The following is a 17,957-nucleotide window of genomic DNA, read 5'->3' as shown; positions in this document are numbered from 1 at the left end:
TTTCAGCCTGGCTGCGGCTTCCATGAATCCTATGGGAAGTACTGAGGGGTGCAGGTTCTCAGTTTACCCCAACCCTTTCACCTTAAAGGTTCCTAAAGCAATCTTCTACCAAGCATTAATGGGTTTATGAGGGAGAAGGTTAGGGAAGGGTATTTCTGTCTCTTGAAATAAGGTGTTTACCAAGGTGCAGTCAACTTCTTGCTTTTATTTATTCAAGTCAATTTCCCTCAGGCCTAACCCCTTTGGGGCTGTAGAAGTCAAGAGGTGGTGTGGCTGCTTGTGAAACAGTTAAACCCCGAAGGGAAGTGAGGTTATTGCCTCTCTGTGTGCATTTTTCATTGGAGAGAGAGAGAGAGAAATCCACATCAAAATGCAGTTAGGTTTTACATCTGTTTTCTACTTAGAGTCTGGGAATTTTCCTTGTGGAAAGAGCAGCAAAGCTTCAGAGGGAAACAGTAATGTTCTGTGGTGTGGATTTTTCAAGATGCTGAGGTCTGAGGGCTGTTTATTTTGCATCTTTGTCCACAGAAAATGTGCACTTTGATTTTGTGAAATCAGCTCTGCCTGAGGTTTGACGTATGGGGAGGGGGGGAGGATGGAGGAGGTGGGAGCAACTCAGGCCCTGTGCCTGAGTTTAGGTGGGAGGGAGTGGTGCTTAGCCTTGGGGGGAGATGGTGGAGGGGCAGGATTTAAGGGGTGAGGGTCCCCAGGAAGCATCTCTCTGTCTATATGGAAGGAGAGCCAGTTTGCCTCTTGCCAGCAAAGCTTCCTAGCTGAGGTCTCTCTGACACATGTCCCTTTCGTGTCTGATCGGGTTCTTCTAGAAGCCACACAAAGCCAGCAGCCTGTTTCCAAAATAGGATTTTCTCCTTCTAGCTTTCACAGTAAGGTAATTGGAAGTTAGCAGAGAATTAAGAGCCAGATAAGAGGGTGGCTGCCATTTTGTTGTGTTGACCCAAGTGAAAGTGGCAGGCTTGTGTCCCCGTCCCCCCCCCCCCCCCCCCGTAATTGTCCTAATCTTTTTGATGTCCTGAGCAGTGTAAAAAATCCACACAGAGCCTTGCATAATGGCTTTAAAAAAAGGTTTTATCTTTTTCTTGACCCATCAGCTTAAGAACTGCCTGCGTTTTAATGGATTTTCTCCCTCACTAAATTGAATGGATCGTCCCTCATTATCATTTAAATAGAAGCCTCACTCCCTGTGAACATGGAACATTTGAATGTGGTTGTAGAGCTGTGATAATTTGAAATATTCAGAAGGTGGAAGGGGTGGGGGAGGAGAAGGAATGAGGAGGAAGAAGAGAAGGAGGAAGAAAAAGCAGAGGGGCCGAGGAGCCCCAGTGCCCGAATTGCTGAATGTAATTGTCATGGATTCTCAATTTTGTTGCCACAAGATGGGAAAATAGACTAATAATTGTCTTCCAGCCCTGGTAGAATAGTTGCCCTAGTTAGCTGGAGCTAACACTCTAATTGTCATGGGGGCACCTAGATGAATGAAGATGTATGCAGGGCACAGCAAGGGCTAAATTGAGTGATATAGTAAGGCAAAGAGCAAATTGCCAATTATTGGGCCTGCTGAAAAGGTTGGCAGGTGTGCTGCCTTCTCCTGAGCCCTTAGGGGGAAATTGGGAATATAAAATATCGACCATAAATACCGGCTGATGAGGAAATATGTTGCAAGAGATACTGGCCACTTTAGAGACCCTATCACCCCGGCTCTCAGGCGGCTCCTCGGGCACGTAGCCCAGTGGAGCAGATTCTGTACCCTCTCCCTCCTCTCTTCACCCCTGCACTGCTCTTTCCCCACCCCACTCCCCCTCCTCCCTCCAGACCCACTCTCAGGGGTCAGAGGGATTGGGATGACCATCTTGGGCACCCCATTTCTTTCCCCCTCCCTCCTCCAGCCACCCCAAGAGTGCCATATCCACTCTCCTGGCTCAAGGGCTGAGGCCACTGCCTGGTCAACACCCCTCCCCTCCCTGGGAGAGCTCCCCTAGTCATCGCTTCCTCAGCCTGCTCCCGGGCCATCCACTCAGCAGGGCAGTGTTTGTTGGGACAGTGGTGAAGGACCCCCACACTGGGCAGTCTTTGCCCCACTGCACCCTCTAAAGACTGTGCCATTTCTCCCAGAGGCCTGTGTGGGTGAGAGGGATAACCTGGGGCAGCTACCTGGGGTAGGAAGGGCCTGGAAAAAGTGGGAGCCTCCTTGAATGAAACCCAGTTAACTGAGAGACTGAGCAGTGATTGCTGTCCCTACCACTGATGGATGGAGCGCCAGTCGGACAGGTGTTAAAGATGTCCATGGGCTTGCCTCCCTGTCCCGGGTCACAGATCTGAGAAACTGTGGTGATGAAAGAGTTGGGATTGGCAGGCCTCAGGCCCCCACCTCTGCCCCCAGAGTAGGTGATGAGAGATGTCTGGGGAATGGAGATAGGCCAGTCAGGATCAAACGAGGAGTGAGGTGGCGAAGCTCTTGTCTGAGGAAGTCGAGGCTATCAAAGGAGGAAATGTCTGGGGCCAGGAATACCCTGTCAGCCCCTGCTGCCAGACTCCTCTTTTCTGGACCAAGAATGGGAACTGAGCAGGGAGTCCAAAGCTGCTGGAGTTGTTCAGGTTGCTGTCCGTGGAATTTCTCCCAGTTCTTCTCCAGGATCACCACCACCTTTTTCATCAATCAAGCAGTGGTATGTATTGAGCATTTGCGGTGTGCAGAGCACTGTACTAAGCACTTGGGATAGTTCAGGACAATAGAGACCCGATCCCTGTCATTCATTCATTCATTCATTCAATCATTTATTGAGCGCTTACTGTGCGCAGATCACTGACTAAAGCTTGGGAAGTACAAGTCAGCAACATATAAAGATGGTCCCCACCCAGCAACGGGCTCACAGTCTAGAAGGGGGATAAAACAAGTAGACAGGTGTCAAAACGGTTAGAATAAATAGAATTATAGCTATATGCACATCATTAATAAAATAGAGTAGTAAATATGTACAAGTAAAATAAGTAAAGTAATAAATCTGTACAAATATATTCAAGTGCAGTGGTGGGGGGAGGGCAGAGGGAGGTTGGGGGTCGATGGGGAGAGGAGGAAGAGAGGAAAAAGGGGGCTCAGTCTGAGAAGGCCTTCTGGAGGAGGTGAGCTCTCAGTAGGGCCTTGAAGGGAGGAAGAGAGCTAGTTTGGCGGATGTGTGGAGGGAAGGCGTTCCAGGCCAGGGGAAGGACGTGGGCCGGAGGTTGACAGTGGGACAGGTGAGAATGAAGCGCAGTGAGAAGGTTAGTGACAGAGGAGCAGAGGGTGCAGGCTGGGCTGTACAAGGAGAGAAGGGAGGTGAGGTAGGAGGGGGCGAGGTGATGAAGAGCCTTGAAGCCAAGAGTGAGGAGTTTTTGCTTGATTCATAGGATGATTGATTGATTGACAGGCAACCACTGGAGATTTTTGAGGAGGGGAGTGACATTCCCAGAGCGTTTCTGTACAAAGATAATCTGGGCAGCGGAGTGAAGTATAGACTGAAGTGGGGAGAGACAGGAGGATGGGAGATCAGAAAGGAGGCTGATGCAGTAATCCAGTCAGGATAGAATGAGAGATTGAACCAGCAAGGTAGTGATTTGGATGGAGAGGAAAGGGAGGATCTTGGTGATGTTATGGAGGTGAGACTGGCAGGTTTGGGTGACAGATTGGATGTGTGGGGTGAATGAGAGAGCGGAGTCGAGGATGACACCAAGATTGAGGCCTTGTGAGATGGGAAGGATGGTAGTGCCATCTACCGTGACGGGACAGTCAAGGAGAGGACAGGATTTGGGAGGGAAGATAAGGAGTTCGGTCTTAGACATGTTGAGTTTTAGATGGTGCGCAGACATCCAGATGGAGATGTCCTGAAAGCAGGAGGAGATATGAGCCTGGAGAGAGAGAGAGAGAGAGAGAGAGAGAGAGAGAGAGAGAGAGAGAGAGAGAGAGAGAGCAGGGGTGGAGATGTAGATTTGGGTGTCATCAGCATAGAGATGATAGTTGAAGTCATGGGGAGCCAATGAGTTCCCCAAGGGAGTGAGTATAGATAGAGAACAGAAGGGGACCAAGAACTGACCCTTGGGAAACCCCTACATGTAGTAAGGGGATGGGAAGGGGAGGAGAAGCCAGCAAAGGAGACTGAGAATGAACCACAAGATGCCTACAGTTAATTGGTGGGTAAAGAGGAAAATAAATTACAGATAGGGGAAATGGAAAAGTATAATGATATATATCCATAAATCCCGAGGGGCTGGAAGTGGGAACTTTTTCCTCGAGAACAGGACCCTCGCTAAAACCTATTGTATGTCATTCATTCATCAGCCAGTCATATTTATTGAGCACTTATTGTGTACAAAGCACTGTACTAAGCACTTGGAAAGTACAATTTGGCAACGTATAGGGACAGTCCCTACCCAACAATGGGCTCACAGTCTAGATCTGGCACTGTTCCAGATCCTGCCCTCCAACAGCCTGTAGCCTGGTGCTCCCACCCGATCCTCTCTGAGTCCAACTATCATTCAATTAGTGGTATTTATTGAGTGCTTACTGTGTGCAGACCATTGTACTAAACACTTATTGCCAGTATCGTGATTAACACTGCAATTCCATTTTGTATCTTATTGTTACCGGAGAAGAGTAGCAAGCTGGGACAGGAGTTCAGAATTTCACTGCTGTCTCAAGCCCTGTGGTTCCTGCTGGCCCACATGCCTCCAGACCCTGAGTGTATCTGGCACCAAGCAGCCTCCTCCTGCTCTTCTATCATTGGGAACTAAGCCCAAGACTCCTGGGGGAGTTCAGCCCAGGTGCCTGCCTTCTTGCTCTGTACCCAGGTGGGAAGTCTCTGGATCAGGACCGGATGAGGTGCCCAATTTAGGAATAAGAAGGCCAAGCCTCCTGACTGTGGGGGCACCAGGTAGAGCGGCCCACTAAATCCATGAGAAACTGGGAGGGGGAGTTGATAGGAGTGGTTGGAGGAGTGAGGAGGGGCCAAGGAAAGGAGAAAAGGGTGCAGTTGGGGGAAAAGTGGGTGACCTTGAGTGATTCCCTTGAGTGGCCCCCTTCCAAAATGAGGAACTTCCCTGTACTAAAGCAGTGCCTCTTATCCCGCCCCCAAAACCAGCACCACCTCCTGACCCATATCCATGCCCTAAAAAGAACCCTATTACCGTAGCCCTCTCCCTATCCAAAGAGAATGCATACTTTCTGGAGGAATGGGATATCTTCAAGAGAGTAAAAACAGTGGACTCTGCTTCCTACTCTCCAGAAGAATCTCTCTTCTTTCCCCCACCCTGCACCTCTGCTGGGGAAAAACCCCCAAAACAAATCTTTAAGGCACTTAAGTCATCAGTTATCGCTGGAATTCAGCTAAACGGCTAAGGGAGGAGCAACATTGGAGTCCCACTTTGCCCTGCATTCGAGGCAAATGCCGAGTTCTCTCTGCAGAGTTACTAGCAGTTTCTGGGGTGCAGAAAGTGGAAGAGGGGAAAGTAGGTTAGGGTTTTCACAGCAGCCCAAATGGAAGGGACTTGGGGGAGAGTCATCCCCTCCAAGTTATCATCCTTAGTGGGGTGGGTAGCTTCCTTCTTGAGTAGGCTCCTTCTCTTTTACTCCCTCTATTCTACTCTCCCAATCAATCATATTTATTGAGCACTTAGCGCTTAGTGTGTGCGGAACACTCTACTAAGCCCTTGGGAGAGAACAATATAAAAACTAGTAGCGTGCTGTGTATACAGTAAAGACTCAGCGAATACCATTCATTCATTCATTCATTCATTCAATAGTATTTACTGAGCGCTTACTGTGTGCAGAGCATTGTACTAAGCATTTGGGAAGTACAAGTTGGCAACATATAGAGATGGTCCCTACCCAACAGTAGGCTCACAGTCTAGAAGGGGAGGACAGACAACAAAACATATCAACAAAATAAAATAAATAGAATATATACAAGTAAAATAAATAGAGTAATAAATACATACAAACATATATACATATATACAGGTGATGTGGGGAGGGAAAGGAGAAAAGGCAGGGGGGATGGAGAGAGGGAGGAGGGGGAACAGATAGAGATGGTCCCTACCCAACAGCGGGCTCACAGTCTAGAAGGGGGAGACAGACAACAAAACAAAACATATTAACAAAATAAAATAAATAGAATAAATATGTACAAGTAAAATAAATAAATAAATAGAGTGATAAATACGTACAAACATATATACATATATACAGGTGCTGTGGGTAGGGGAAGGAGGTAATGCAGGGGGATGGGGAGGAGGAGGAGGGGGAATCAATCAGTCAATCAATCAATCATATTTATTGAGCGCTTACTATGTGCAGAGCACTGTACTAAGCGCTTGGGAAGTACAAATTGGCATCACATAGAGACAGTCCCTGCCCAACAGTGGGCTCACAGTCTAAAAGGGGGAGACAGAGAACAGAACCAAACATACCAACAAAATAAAATAAGTAGGCTAGAAATGTACAAGTAAAATAAATAAATAAATAAATAAATAGAGTAATAAATATGTACAACCATATATACATATATACAGGTGCTGTGGGGAAGGGAAGGAGGTAAGATGGGGGGGATGGAGAGGGGACGAGGGGGGACAGGAAAGAAGGGGCTCAGTCTGGGAAGGCCTCCTGGAGGAGGTGAGCTCTCAGCAGGGCCTTGAAGGGAGGAAGAGAGCTAGCTTGGCGGATGGGCAGAGGGAGGGCATTCCAGGCCCGGGGGATGACGTGGGCGGGACAGGCGAGAGCGAGGTACAGTGAGGAGATTAGTGGTGGAGGAGCGGAGGGTGCGGGCTGGGCAGTAGAAGGAGAGAAGGGAGGTGAGGTAGGAGGGGACGAGGTGATGGAGAGCCTTGAAGCCCAGGGTGAGGAGTTTCTGCCTGATGCGCAGATTGATCGGTAGCCATTGGAGGTTTTTGAGGAGGGGAGTAATATGTCCAGAGCGTTTCTGGACAAAGATAATCCGGGCAGCAGCATGAAGTATGGATTGAAGTGGAGAGAGACACGAGGATGGGAGATCAGAGAGAAGGCTAGTGCAGTAGTCCAGACGGGATAGGATGAGAGCATATTCATTCATTCAATCGTATTTATTGAGCGCTTACTGTGTGCAGAGCACTGTACCAAGAGCTTGGGAAGTACAAGTTGGCAACATATAGAGCCGGTCCCTACCCACCAGTGGGCTCACAGTCTAGAAGGGGAGGACAGACAACAAAACAAAACATATTAACAAAATAAAACAAATAGAATAGTAAATATGTAATATACGATTGAATGAATGAGTGAATCCCGCATTGGTTGATACTACCCATCTCCTTTTTGCCCTTTCTCTAAACACCTTTTCCCCCCATTTCTCTCCCTTTCTAACACAAGGCTGACCACATGCCCTTCCTAATATCTCTCTGTGGCTAGAACACTGAATTTAAAGGCTTGAGAACCCCCTTTTGTTTTTTAATGGTTTTTGTTTTGCACTTACAATTTGCAAGGCACTGTACTGAGCACTGGGAAGATACAAGTTTATCAGGTTGGTTACAGCCCCTGCCCTACATGGGGCACACAGTCTTATTCCCCATTTTGCAGATGAAGTAACTGAAGTCCTGAGAAGTACAGTGACTTTTCCCAGGTCATACAGCAGATGAGTGGAAGATCTGGGTTTAGAACCCAGGTCCTTCTGACTCCCAGGCCTTGCTCTATCCACTAGGTCGTGCTGCTTATCATTGGAAAACAATGTGTAATAGCTGAGCTTTCCTGGAAAAAACAAATAATCACACAAGTAGATTGACTGAGTTTAGTTTTACTCGGTATTGTTTATCCATACCTCTTGGCCCTGGCCTAGTATCATTAGAGCAGTCATTCTGGTTGGGAGCTCAATGGGAATCTTGTTGGCTAATCTCAGAATCCCCTTAAGATTTTTGTGCTTCTTGTTGGGAAAAACCCTGGGGTAGAGAGTTCCTGTACCACTGAGGTTCCTCCCCTCATCAGGAACATTCATTCAGTCAATCGATCAATGGCATTTATTCAGCAATTACTGTGTGCAGAGCACTGTACTAAGCGCTTGGGAGAGAACAGTAGAATCAGCACTATGGAAGATTTCTTACTGGGCCTTTGAACATTAATGAACCAGAAGCAAAATGCAGATTCCCCAAAATATTTGTAAAAACAGATGACACTTATGAAGAACTCCATTTAATTGTTTACAAGGTAAAGCAACCATTTTTTCCCCTATTATCAGTTTCTGTAGAAAAGATGTGATTGCTTTTGTGACTGGTTTGTCTCTGTGTCAAGTTCATTGGGAAGTTTCTATAATTTGTTGCTGAATTGTATTTTCCAAGCGCTTAGTACAGTGCTCTGTACACAGTAAGCACTCAATAAATATGACTGAATGGAGTAGGTAGACAAGATCCCTGCCCACAAGGAACTTATAGTCTAGAGGGGGAGATGTGCATTAATATCAATTAAAAATATGGGGAATGGCAGTAAATAGGATATATACTTAGGTGGTGTAGGACTGGGGTTGGGGAGAACATCAAAGTGCTTAAAGGGTATAGACACAAGTGCGTAGGTGACACAGAAGGGAGAGCTAATTGAGGAAGTGAGGGCTTAGTCAGGGTAGGCATCTTGCAGGAGATTTGATTTTAATAAAGCTTCAAAGGCGTGTAGAATGATGGAGTGTCAGATACGAAGGGGAAGGGCATCCCAGGTCAGAGGGAAGACATGGGCAAGGGGTTGGCAGCAAGTTTGAGGGACAGTGAGTAGGTTGGCATTAGAGAAGGGGAGTGTGCAGGCCAAGTTGAAGTTTATCAGTGAGGTGAGGCAGGGTAGAAAAAGCTGATTGAGTGGGCTAAATGTACGTGTTAGTAGCTTACTATGTGCCAGGAAGTGTACTCAGCACTGGGAGAGATACAAGATAATTGAGTTGGACACAGTCCCTGTCCCACATGGGGCTCAGAGTCTTAATCCCCAGGTTGCAGATGAGGTAGCTGAGGCACAGAGAAGTTAAGTGACTTGCCCAAGGTCACACAGCAGACGAGAGTTGGTGCTGGAATTAGAACCCAGGTCTTCTGACTCCCAGGCCCATGTTTTTTCCACTAGATCATGCTGTTCTCTACCTTTGGCTTAAAGCCAAAGGTAAGGAATGTGGCAGTGAGCTCATTTCCTTAGCACACTAGGGCACATATGCATAACCTGAGTGCTGTCCAGAAGCTTCCCCGCATCCTGCAGTCCTGGATTCAGGACGACAGTCAGTAGCCAGTTTTGAATTCAGTTCTGGGGGAGGTATGAGGAGGAAGAGAGCCCTCCCAAAGAGCTGGTCCAACCGGGTTGAAGACCTATGACCTTCTGTGGGACTAGTATATGACCGACCTAGAGCATAGGGATGGATGTCTGAGACAGACCTGGCGAGGGGGGAAAAGGGGGGATATATGTGTGTGTGTGTGTGTGTGTGTGTGTGTGTGTGTGTGTGTGTGTGTGTGTGTGTGTGTGTGTGTGTGTGTGTGTGTGTAAAAATATGGAGAGCAGGCAAGAGCCTTTAAGAGTGAAGTTTACCTTTCAAAAGAATTTGCCAGATTGGGGGGTCCTGCCCAGACAGGCCTCATCCTGGCTCTCCAGCTACTGTTTGTCCACTGCCCTAGCCACCCGGTTTCCCAAGATAAACAAATCACCTCGGCCAGGGTAAACCTCCCGGAGACCCTGGATCCACTTGAATTGCCAAGCAAAGCACCCACCATCTTCGCAAGCCCATGATTTGTTAGTATTTCAGTGTTTCACACTTCAGGATCATTTGAGACCCTCCTCTTAGGGTCTGTTTGTTGGTGGATGAGAAACCAAAACAACCTTTTAAACCTTGCATTCCCTCACTTTATGCTCCCTGGAGAAAAGGCAGATGCTATAAAGACTAAGCGTATTGTTGTTTGCCTTGACCCTATATACCTCCTTTGCAGCTACTAGATTTGTCATGTGCATCGATTATTCTTGCTTGTTTCTCCTCTGACTCATAATGGCTGTGGCCCTTTTCAGTCAATCAATCAATGGTATTTATTGAGCACTTACTGGGTTACTTAGCAGAATCCCTAGTAGAGCAATTCTGAGCCTCAGTTCAAGGGTCTGCATCTCCCAGGAAGGACAGCAACAGGGCTTTAAGGACAGAGCTTACGAGACTGCTGCTGAGCCCAAACTCTTTTTACCCTTCTTCTGCTCTTCTGTTGCCAACATAAAAAATTTAAAAAAATATATGAAATATTTAGATTTCAGTAGCTGTTCCACGCCAGACTTTACCAGTGTTACCATTAGTCAAATTCTGAGCCTTCATTACACCCCCTTTTAATATTTCTTTCTCCTTAAAAAAACTCAGTTTGAGGCTGAAAAATCCTCCCAAGAAGTGCAGTAACATGGAATATTTAATATATAGTGTGTACCATGAATAAATCCCATTTTACAGTGGCAGTAAAACACCTTGGGAGATGAACCAGACTCTAGCAAAAGCCACTTGATCTGTAGCTTTCTGTGTGCTCACTAAATGAATTAGCAAGGAACACTGTGGGCGATGACAGACCAGTTCTGTTCCATGTCTCCACCACAGCTATTTGCATTTTGAAAGGTGCCACTGAAACCAGGCTGGGACTTCCTGAGCTGAGTCTCTCACACCTGGGAAAGCGTTGCTTTGGAAAGGTTTCTGCTGCGGCCAAACAGTAATTTCCTTTCTCGGTTTCAGCCAAACTGGAGATCTGGGAAGCTCTCTGGAGAAGTTCAGATGAAACAATGTGGTCTTTTTATGATTTGGACCTCAAACCTCAGCTTGTTTCTTTGGAAGCCCTCTCGGTGGGGGACCCTCCTCCCCCTGCCACCCCTCCCACCTCAGGCTGTGAATTGCGGGGATCCCTACTTCAGTCGAGGTTTGCTAATGCTATTTGTAAAGCGCGTACTATGTGTCAGGGACTGTACTGAGCATGGGATAGATATAAGCTAGTCAAGTTGGACTGAGTCCCTGTCCTACACAGGAATCACAGTCTTAATCCCCATTTTATAGATGAAGTAACAGAAGCATAGAGAAGTTAAGTGACCTTCCCAGGATCACCCAAGAGACAAGTGACAGAGCCAGGATTAGAACCCAGATCTTTCTGACTCCCAGGCCACGCTGCTTGAGTTGAAAATTAGTCCTTGCTCAGGTACTTTTTGTTGCTACCCAAGCAGTTGGATTTGGACTGTAATTTGGGTGCAGGAGCTTTCTGTCAGCAGTTTAAAAGCTCCTCTACTCTGTGAGCTCCTTGTGGGCAGGGATGATATGTACCTACTCTATTGTGTTTACTCCCCCCAAGCACTTAGTACAGTGCTCCTCTCACAGTAAGCGCTCAATAAGTACTGTGATTGATTGATTGACTGGGGAAAATGAAGTCAACTTGCTTTGTTTGCCCTGTCCTTGTAGTGAGTCTTGTCTTTCTTACAGTCCCCAATCTGGCTATCGGGATCTTTAGATCTTTGTTCAGAAACTGAGGGCAGACTAGGGCAGTTGCTTAAGTGAGGACCTTGCCCGGAGACAGGGGAATGGGCTAGGTGACCTTTCAAGATCTTTACCAGGAAGAAGGTTCTGTGATTTCTGTGTCAGGTGGTCCTCTGGATTTTCTCTTTTTGAATTCTCATCAAATCAATCAATCAATCATATTTATTGAGTGCCTGTCAATGTGAAAAGCACTGTACTGAGCTCTTGGAAGAGTACAATATAACAGAGTTGGTAGACATGTTCCCAGCCTCCAGTGAGCTCCAAAATGTGGACCAGTGTTGGGGCACATTGGCACCTGTGGGTTAAACAGTACCTACTTTGGGGGTAACCAGAGGACTCTCCAACCTACCCTCTTTCATTCTCATTTCTGCCCAGAAGCAGAGAGTAGGAATTGGTTTTGGAAGCTGCTGAGAGTCTCTCACCCCCTCGCCCTTCCAGCTCTCTGACGTGGAAAGAATCACAGCATTTGGGTCCAAGCTGTTTGCCAAGGCCTTGCTTTACTTACATCAGAAAAATCCATACTTCTAGCTGTGTTCTTTCAAGGCATCAGAGCCGTCCAATTCCAATAAATTTTATATTTCACTTTTGAGGGAAATATTCCCGTAACAGGCTGTTTTTTTAACCACGAAAATGGCCAGAATGAACTGGCATTCCACCTTAATTATTCCAGATGTAAAATATTATGAATCGATGGCTTGTTTTGATTTTTCTTTTTAAAGAAAGTTACTGTGTGCTGCACTAAAACACCATATGGTAACTTTAATGAAATCTCTGTGCCCCACCGAGGTCATTTTAGAAAGACTTTCAATGTCTGTTTTAAAAAGTTGGAAATCAGCTGGGTGAAGCCAGCCACCAAAAGAACCAAACCCAAGGGCTCCTCGGGCCTGAGTTCCTTTCATTTTTCTTCCCAACAGAAAGGGCAAGTGGTCGGAGGAGGCAGAACAGATAGTAGATGCAGGACAGAACTGGGAGTCAGGAGAACTGGGTTTTAATCTCAGCTCTGCTGCATGCCTGCTGTGTGACCTAGGACCAGTCACTTTACTTCTCTGTGCCTCCATTTCCTCATCTGTAGAATGGAGATTTAATACTGTGCTCCCTCACCCCTGTCTCATGTGGGGAAGTAACTGTGTGCAAGCTGATTGTCTCATCTCAAAGAAGGAGCATGGCTTAGTTGAAAGAGCATGGGCTTAGGAGTCAGAGGTCATGGGTTCTAATCCTGGATCTGCCACTTGTCTGCTGTGTGACTTTGGGCAAGTCACTTCACTTCGCTGTGCCTCAGTGACCTCATCTGTAAAATGGGGATTAAGACTGGGATTCACACACGGGACAACCTGATAACCTTATATCTATCTCAGTGCTTAGAGCAGTGCTGGGCACATAGTAAGCACTTAACAAATACCCTCATCATTATTATTGTTATTATTATTATTACTGTTATTACTGTAGCTCTTCATTCAGTTCTTGGCCCACAGTAAGTGCTTAAGAAAGGCCACTGTTGTTGTTATTGTTATTATCATCATTATTGTTATTGTTAACAGATGACTGAGTGAATGAACTGGATGGTCTAATGTGATCCAGAGTATGAAAAAACACAAACCAAGTAAACCTTATCATTTTCTACCTCCAGTTCCACAATTTTGATATTATTGGTTGGTTGTCTTTGCTTGACCATGACTTTTGCCAGTGCTTAGAATTTATGACCCACTCTTCCTTTACTAGTCGTCTTTTTTTATTATTCTTCTCAAGCACTTCACACTAAAAGGTTTATTTAAAAGTATGCACCCTCATTACTGTTTAGAGGTGGAGTTCAAAGTTTTGCCAAACATCAGAAAGACTGAAATGTAAACAGTATGTAGGATTGTGTGTGGAAGAGTTCCAGCCAAGGCCCCAGGTCTGCCCATGATTCAGCAACTTAATCACTGAGACCCCATTCACACCAGGTCAGTAGGCCCTGGTAACCCAGTTTAATCAATCCATCAGTGGTATTTATTGAGTGCTTATTGTGGGCAGAACCCTATACAAATTACCTGGCAGAGTTGGTGGACATGATCCCTGCCCTCAAGGAGTTTATGGAGGAGTGGAGGAAATGGTTACTAAAATAAAGTACAGAGAAGCAACAGATTATAAATATATGGATATAAGTGGTTTGGGGTTGGGGGTGGGTTAAGTATCAAAGTGCTTAAGAAATATGGACTTAAATGCATAGGTGATGCAGAAGGGAGGGAGGGGTGGGGAATTTACTGCTGGGTTTCCGAGAACAAGGGAGCCTCTTTACTTAAGCGAGTGAATGGATGACCTGCTGGGAATTCCATTAGAGAAGGCCATCTTCACTTCAGGAGTCACTGTCAATCAATCAATCAATTGTATTTATTGAGTGCTTAATGTGTACAGAGCACTGTACTAAAAGCTTAGAGAATACAATATTACAGAGTTGGTAGACATGTTCCCTGCCCACAGTGAGCTTACAGATTAGTTGGGGAGACAGATATTAAATAATGATTAAGTATGTGTCCTGAGGAATAATAATCATAACAATATTTGTGGTGTTTAAGTGCTTACTCTGTGCCAGAATTTATGCTTAGCACTGGGGGAGATACAATATAAGCAGTTCAGACACAGCCCCCAATAAGCATTCAATAAATGTGATTGAATGAGCCCTGTCCCACTTGAGACTCACAGTTTAAAGGTGAAGGAGGACAAGTACTTACTCCCCATTTTACAGATGTGGAAACTGAGGCACAGAAAAGTGAAGTGATTTGCCCATGATCACAAAGCAGGCAAGTGACAGAACTGGAACTAGAACCCAGGTCTCCTGACTCCCTGTCCCATGCTCTTCCCAGTGGGCGAGCTGCTTCCAAGTGTGCTCAGGATGCCCCTGCTTCAGTTTCCTTCCAGGGTCTCTGAACTGGTCCTTGGCTCTGAGCAGTCGCCTGGAAATGCCACCTGATGGTTTCACAAGCTCAGGAGACAGCAGGTGGAATGTCTGGGAATGACAGTGGAGAGGGTGCTTTTGCTGTAAAGTATTCCCTCAAGAAATATTGCTAAATCTCACCATGTTTCTTATAGTTCCCATAATTTCTTGTATTACTTACTGTAGCATATTGTTTCCTCCCACAGAGTTCTGCTCAGTCGTTTTCAGGAAGAGGCTATTCCGTAAGTCATTTTACAGCTAATTCTTTCTTTCTGTTACTGTTGATTACAGAGGTTTATATTACCTGTTGCATCTCCATTACTCTAAGGAAATACAAAGCATCCTAAATAGGCTTTGATCCAAGCACCATTGTACCAAGTCAAAGGCAGCCTCCTTTTCCTCAGGCGATTTCAATTTGGGTTTCCTTTTCCTTATTAGAGGGGCCCACTGGCCAGTTTCATTCACCATTTGTTTCTTTAAAGACCTGTGAGCCATATTTTGTTTGGGTAAATTGTGAGGGTGTAGTGTTCCATAAGAGATGCATACACAACTCCAAAAAAAGGAGAAACAGCTGAATTTGTGACCTCATAAGGTGGCTGCTAGTGATTTTCTTTCTTGCCAATCAATTGTTCCATAATCAGATTTCACTTCTGTGATTTCGCTGTCAAGAAACTTCATATTACATTTACTAAGAGTAAAAGGGAGTCCTAATGGGGAACATTGGAAGTGTCGCATAGGTGGGACCGGAAGCCGAGTGTGATGAAGAACTAAGGTAAATATGAAGAAGAATCATGCAAATTGTTAAGTATTCCAAGAATCCACTGATTTGATTGACTAAAGTTGTGTCTACACTGAGGAAAAAGAATCGTTTATATACACCACATTCCTCACCCTGCTGGGAATGTCCTTACCCTAATTAGTTTTACTGATGCCTACAATCTTGTTTTGTTAAAGAAAACCAGTCCCTCAGGTTAGTAGTGAGACTGCTATCACTACCACATATTGTCATTTTTCCAAATGTCTTATCTCCATTCTCTCCCCAACTAGTGGAGATTTGTTTGGTCTGATATCACTTAGTTGGCCTGATGGTGCAAGTTACGTGATTCAGTCCCCGTGTTATCCCAGAGAAACATAACCTAGTTATGGTTGTTGGTTCACCAACAGACATCTCTACCAATGTAAAGTAGTAAAGAGTACATCCTTGTGCCCTAAGGTCTGTGATTGGCTTCGTTCCCCTTCAAATGGCAAACCTATTCCCTGGTGTTGACGTTTCTGACAAAAGGATAGCAATCCTATACAGGGACATCATCTTTCCATCTTAACGTTGTGTGGTACATAGCCAGAATGACTGTTTAGAGTGCACAAATCCCAAGAAACAGAATAGCATGTGGCCATGTGTATGTGTTGTTGAAAATGATTTTGAGATTCCAAGAAGAGAATATCAAATGAAATTAGGATGTGTGTTTTGGTGCTCTTCTACCAATTTCTGCATACCTTATACATCATCTGAATTAAATAGGAAGCTTTTAAAGTAGAAAATATCATATGCCTCAAGAAGGGTTTGGAAAAAAATCATGGATGAAAGGTCTACAATAGGTTACAAAAGAGACAAGTTAGAAAACTCCAGAACGGTTAAGAGTTGTGGATGTAGGCACCTGATGGGTTCTTTCAGGGAAAGTGAGGGATGTTAGAAGGTACATGATCTCTGAAGATGGCTGTCAGGAGGGCAACCATCTTCCCCTCCTACTCTCCCTCTTCCGCTCATGACCCTGGCTGTTTCCACTCCTCTCCATCACCACCTGGTTTATGCTCTAGGCCATAGTTCTCACCCAGGGTGCAATCCTTCCTCTAGTCAAGCATTCATTGGGGCCGTTGTCAGAGACGGAATAACAGACTGAACAGGCCGTTAATCTGATCCAGGTAAAGGATTTTCTTGTGTTCCAAGTTCTAGTTGCGTTGGTGGTTTTTTTTTGAAGATATGATATGTTCCAGAATTTTGTTTGTCCAAATATTACTGGAGTGTAAAGGCATCTGGTTGCATGTTCGTGTCACAAAGGATGAGATCCCTTGGAAACCGGAGAGAAACAGTGTTCTTCTGAACAAGACAAATTAAGATCAGACTTAGTGTGAGGAAGATAAGAATGTTGTGGGCAAAACCGAGAGAAGAATATTTATTTATTTATATATTTATTCATTTTATTTGTACATCCTGTGTAGAATCTCGGGAAATTATACTTTGCCTCAGAAATTGGAAATAATTTGAAGCTTATTCTGAGCTTCTAGTGGTGGGGCAAGTTCCAATGTCCTCCTTTTTATGCTCTAATTTTCAGCGGATAGTTTCAGCAAGCCTTGCACTGTCTAGATGTCCTGAATATGCATCAGAGCTACTCTGTTTCAACTGTTGGAAATACAGTACAATGTTCTACAGATGTTAGGGATGTACTTGACACATTTTCTTTGGTACACCAAGTGTTGATGCCATCCCAATGAAAAATTGTATAAAATATTTATAATCCACATGTATACATATGGATTTGAGGTGACTCAGGAAGCATCTTGCTCACTTATAGAAGTAAACCTGTCCAATCTCTCTACTAAAATGGAAGTGAATCAAAGAGAAGAAGTAGTTTGAAAGCATTGAATATACTGGAGCTCACTCATCAGAGCTGTTTTGAAGACTCAAAGAAAGGTCTGACAGAAAGCTCTTTTGTTTGCTGACTGAAAAATAGGAATTGGCGACTGAGACAGGGACATGGCCTCAAGGGCCCTAGCCTCAGTTCCCACTGAAGAGATGAAGGTCCCAAGGGAATCCACTCCCTGAAAATGTCTGGTTTTCATTTTTCAAAGTGATGCTGGTTAGAGACAGATAGTAGAAGCAACGTGGCCTATTGGGAAGAGCACAAGCCTGGGAGTCACAGGACCTGGGTTCTAATCCTGGCTCCGCCACTTGTCTCCTGAGTGACCTGGGGGAAGTCACTTAACTTTTTAGTACCGTGGTTCCTTCATCTGTAGGAAGGGGGATTCAATACCTGTTCTCCCTCTTACTCAGACTGTGAGCCTCATGTGGGACCTGATTAGCTTGTATCGACCCCAGTGCTTAGAACAGTGCTTGGCTTATAGTAAGCACTTTACAAAATATTATTATTATTATCATTAGACTCCTTCATGGGCTCATGTCAATCCACAGGTCCTCTAAGACTCAAGCCTGAAGCAGTGGGCTCTCCAAATCTCAAAATTTCATCATTCAGCCATCATCAGCCTCCTCTCCGATCTCCCATCCTTTTGTCTCTCCCCACTTCAATCCATACTTAATGCCGCTGCCCGTATTGTCTTTGTCCAGAAATGCTCTGGGCATGTTACTCCCCTCCTCAAAAATCTCCAGTGGCTACCAATCAACCTGCACATCAGGCAGAAACTCCTCACCCTCGGCTTCAAGGCTCTCCATCACCTTGCCCCCTCCTACCTCACCTCCCTTGTCCCCTTCTACAGCCCAGCCCGCACCCTCCGCTCCTCTGCCGCTAATCTCCTCACTGTGC

General features: G+C 45.4%; 1 protein-coding gene across 1 annotated transcript in view; it reads left to right on the top strand.

The window, feature by feature from the left end:
* The window catches only part of FBRSL1 (fibrosin like 1), an 809,814-nt gene that overhangs the window by 415,970 nt on the left and 375,887 nt on the right, over nt 1-17,957 (top strand). Inside the window, 1 exon segment of the mRNA XM_038762874.1 lies at nt 14,628-14,663. Coding sequence (XP_038618802.1) covers nt 14,628-14,663 — 36 coding nt within the window.

This window comes from Tachyglossus aculeatus, chromosome 21, assembly GCF_015852505.1.
Source record: "Tachyglossus aculeatus isolate mTacAcu1 chromosome 21, mTacAcu1.pri, whole genome shotgun sequence".
NCBI lineage: Eukaryota > Metazoa > Chordata > Mammalia > Monotremata > Tachyglossidae > Tachyglossus > Tachyglossus aculeatus.
The sequence above is the reverse complement of the archived record's forward strand: the minus strand, read 5'-3'. Positions and strand labels throughout refer to the sequence as shown.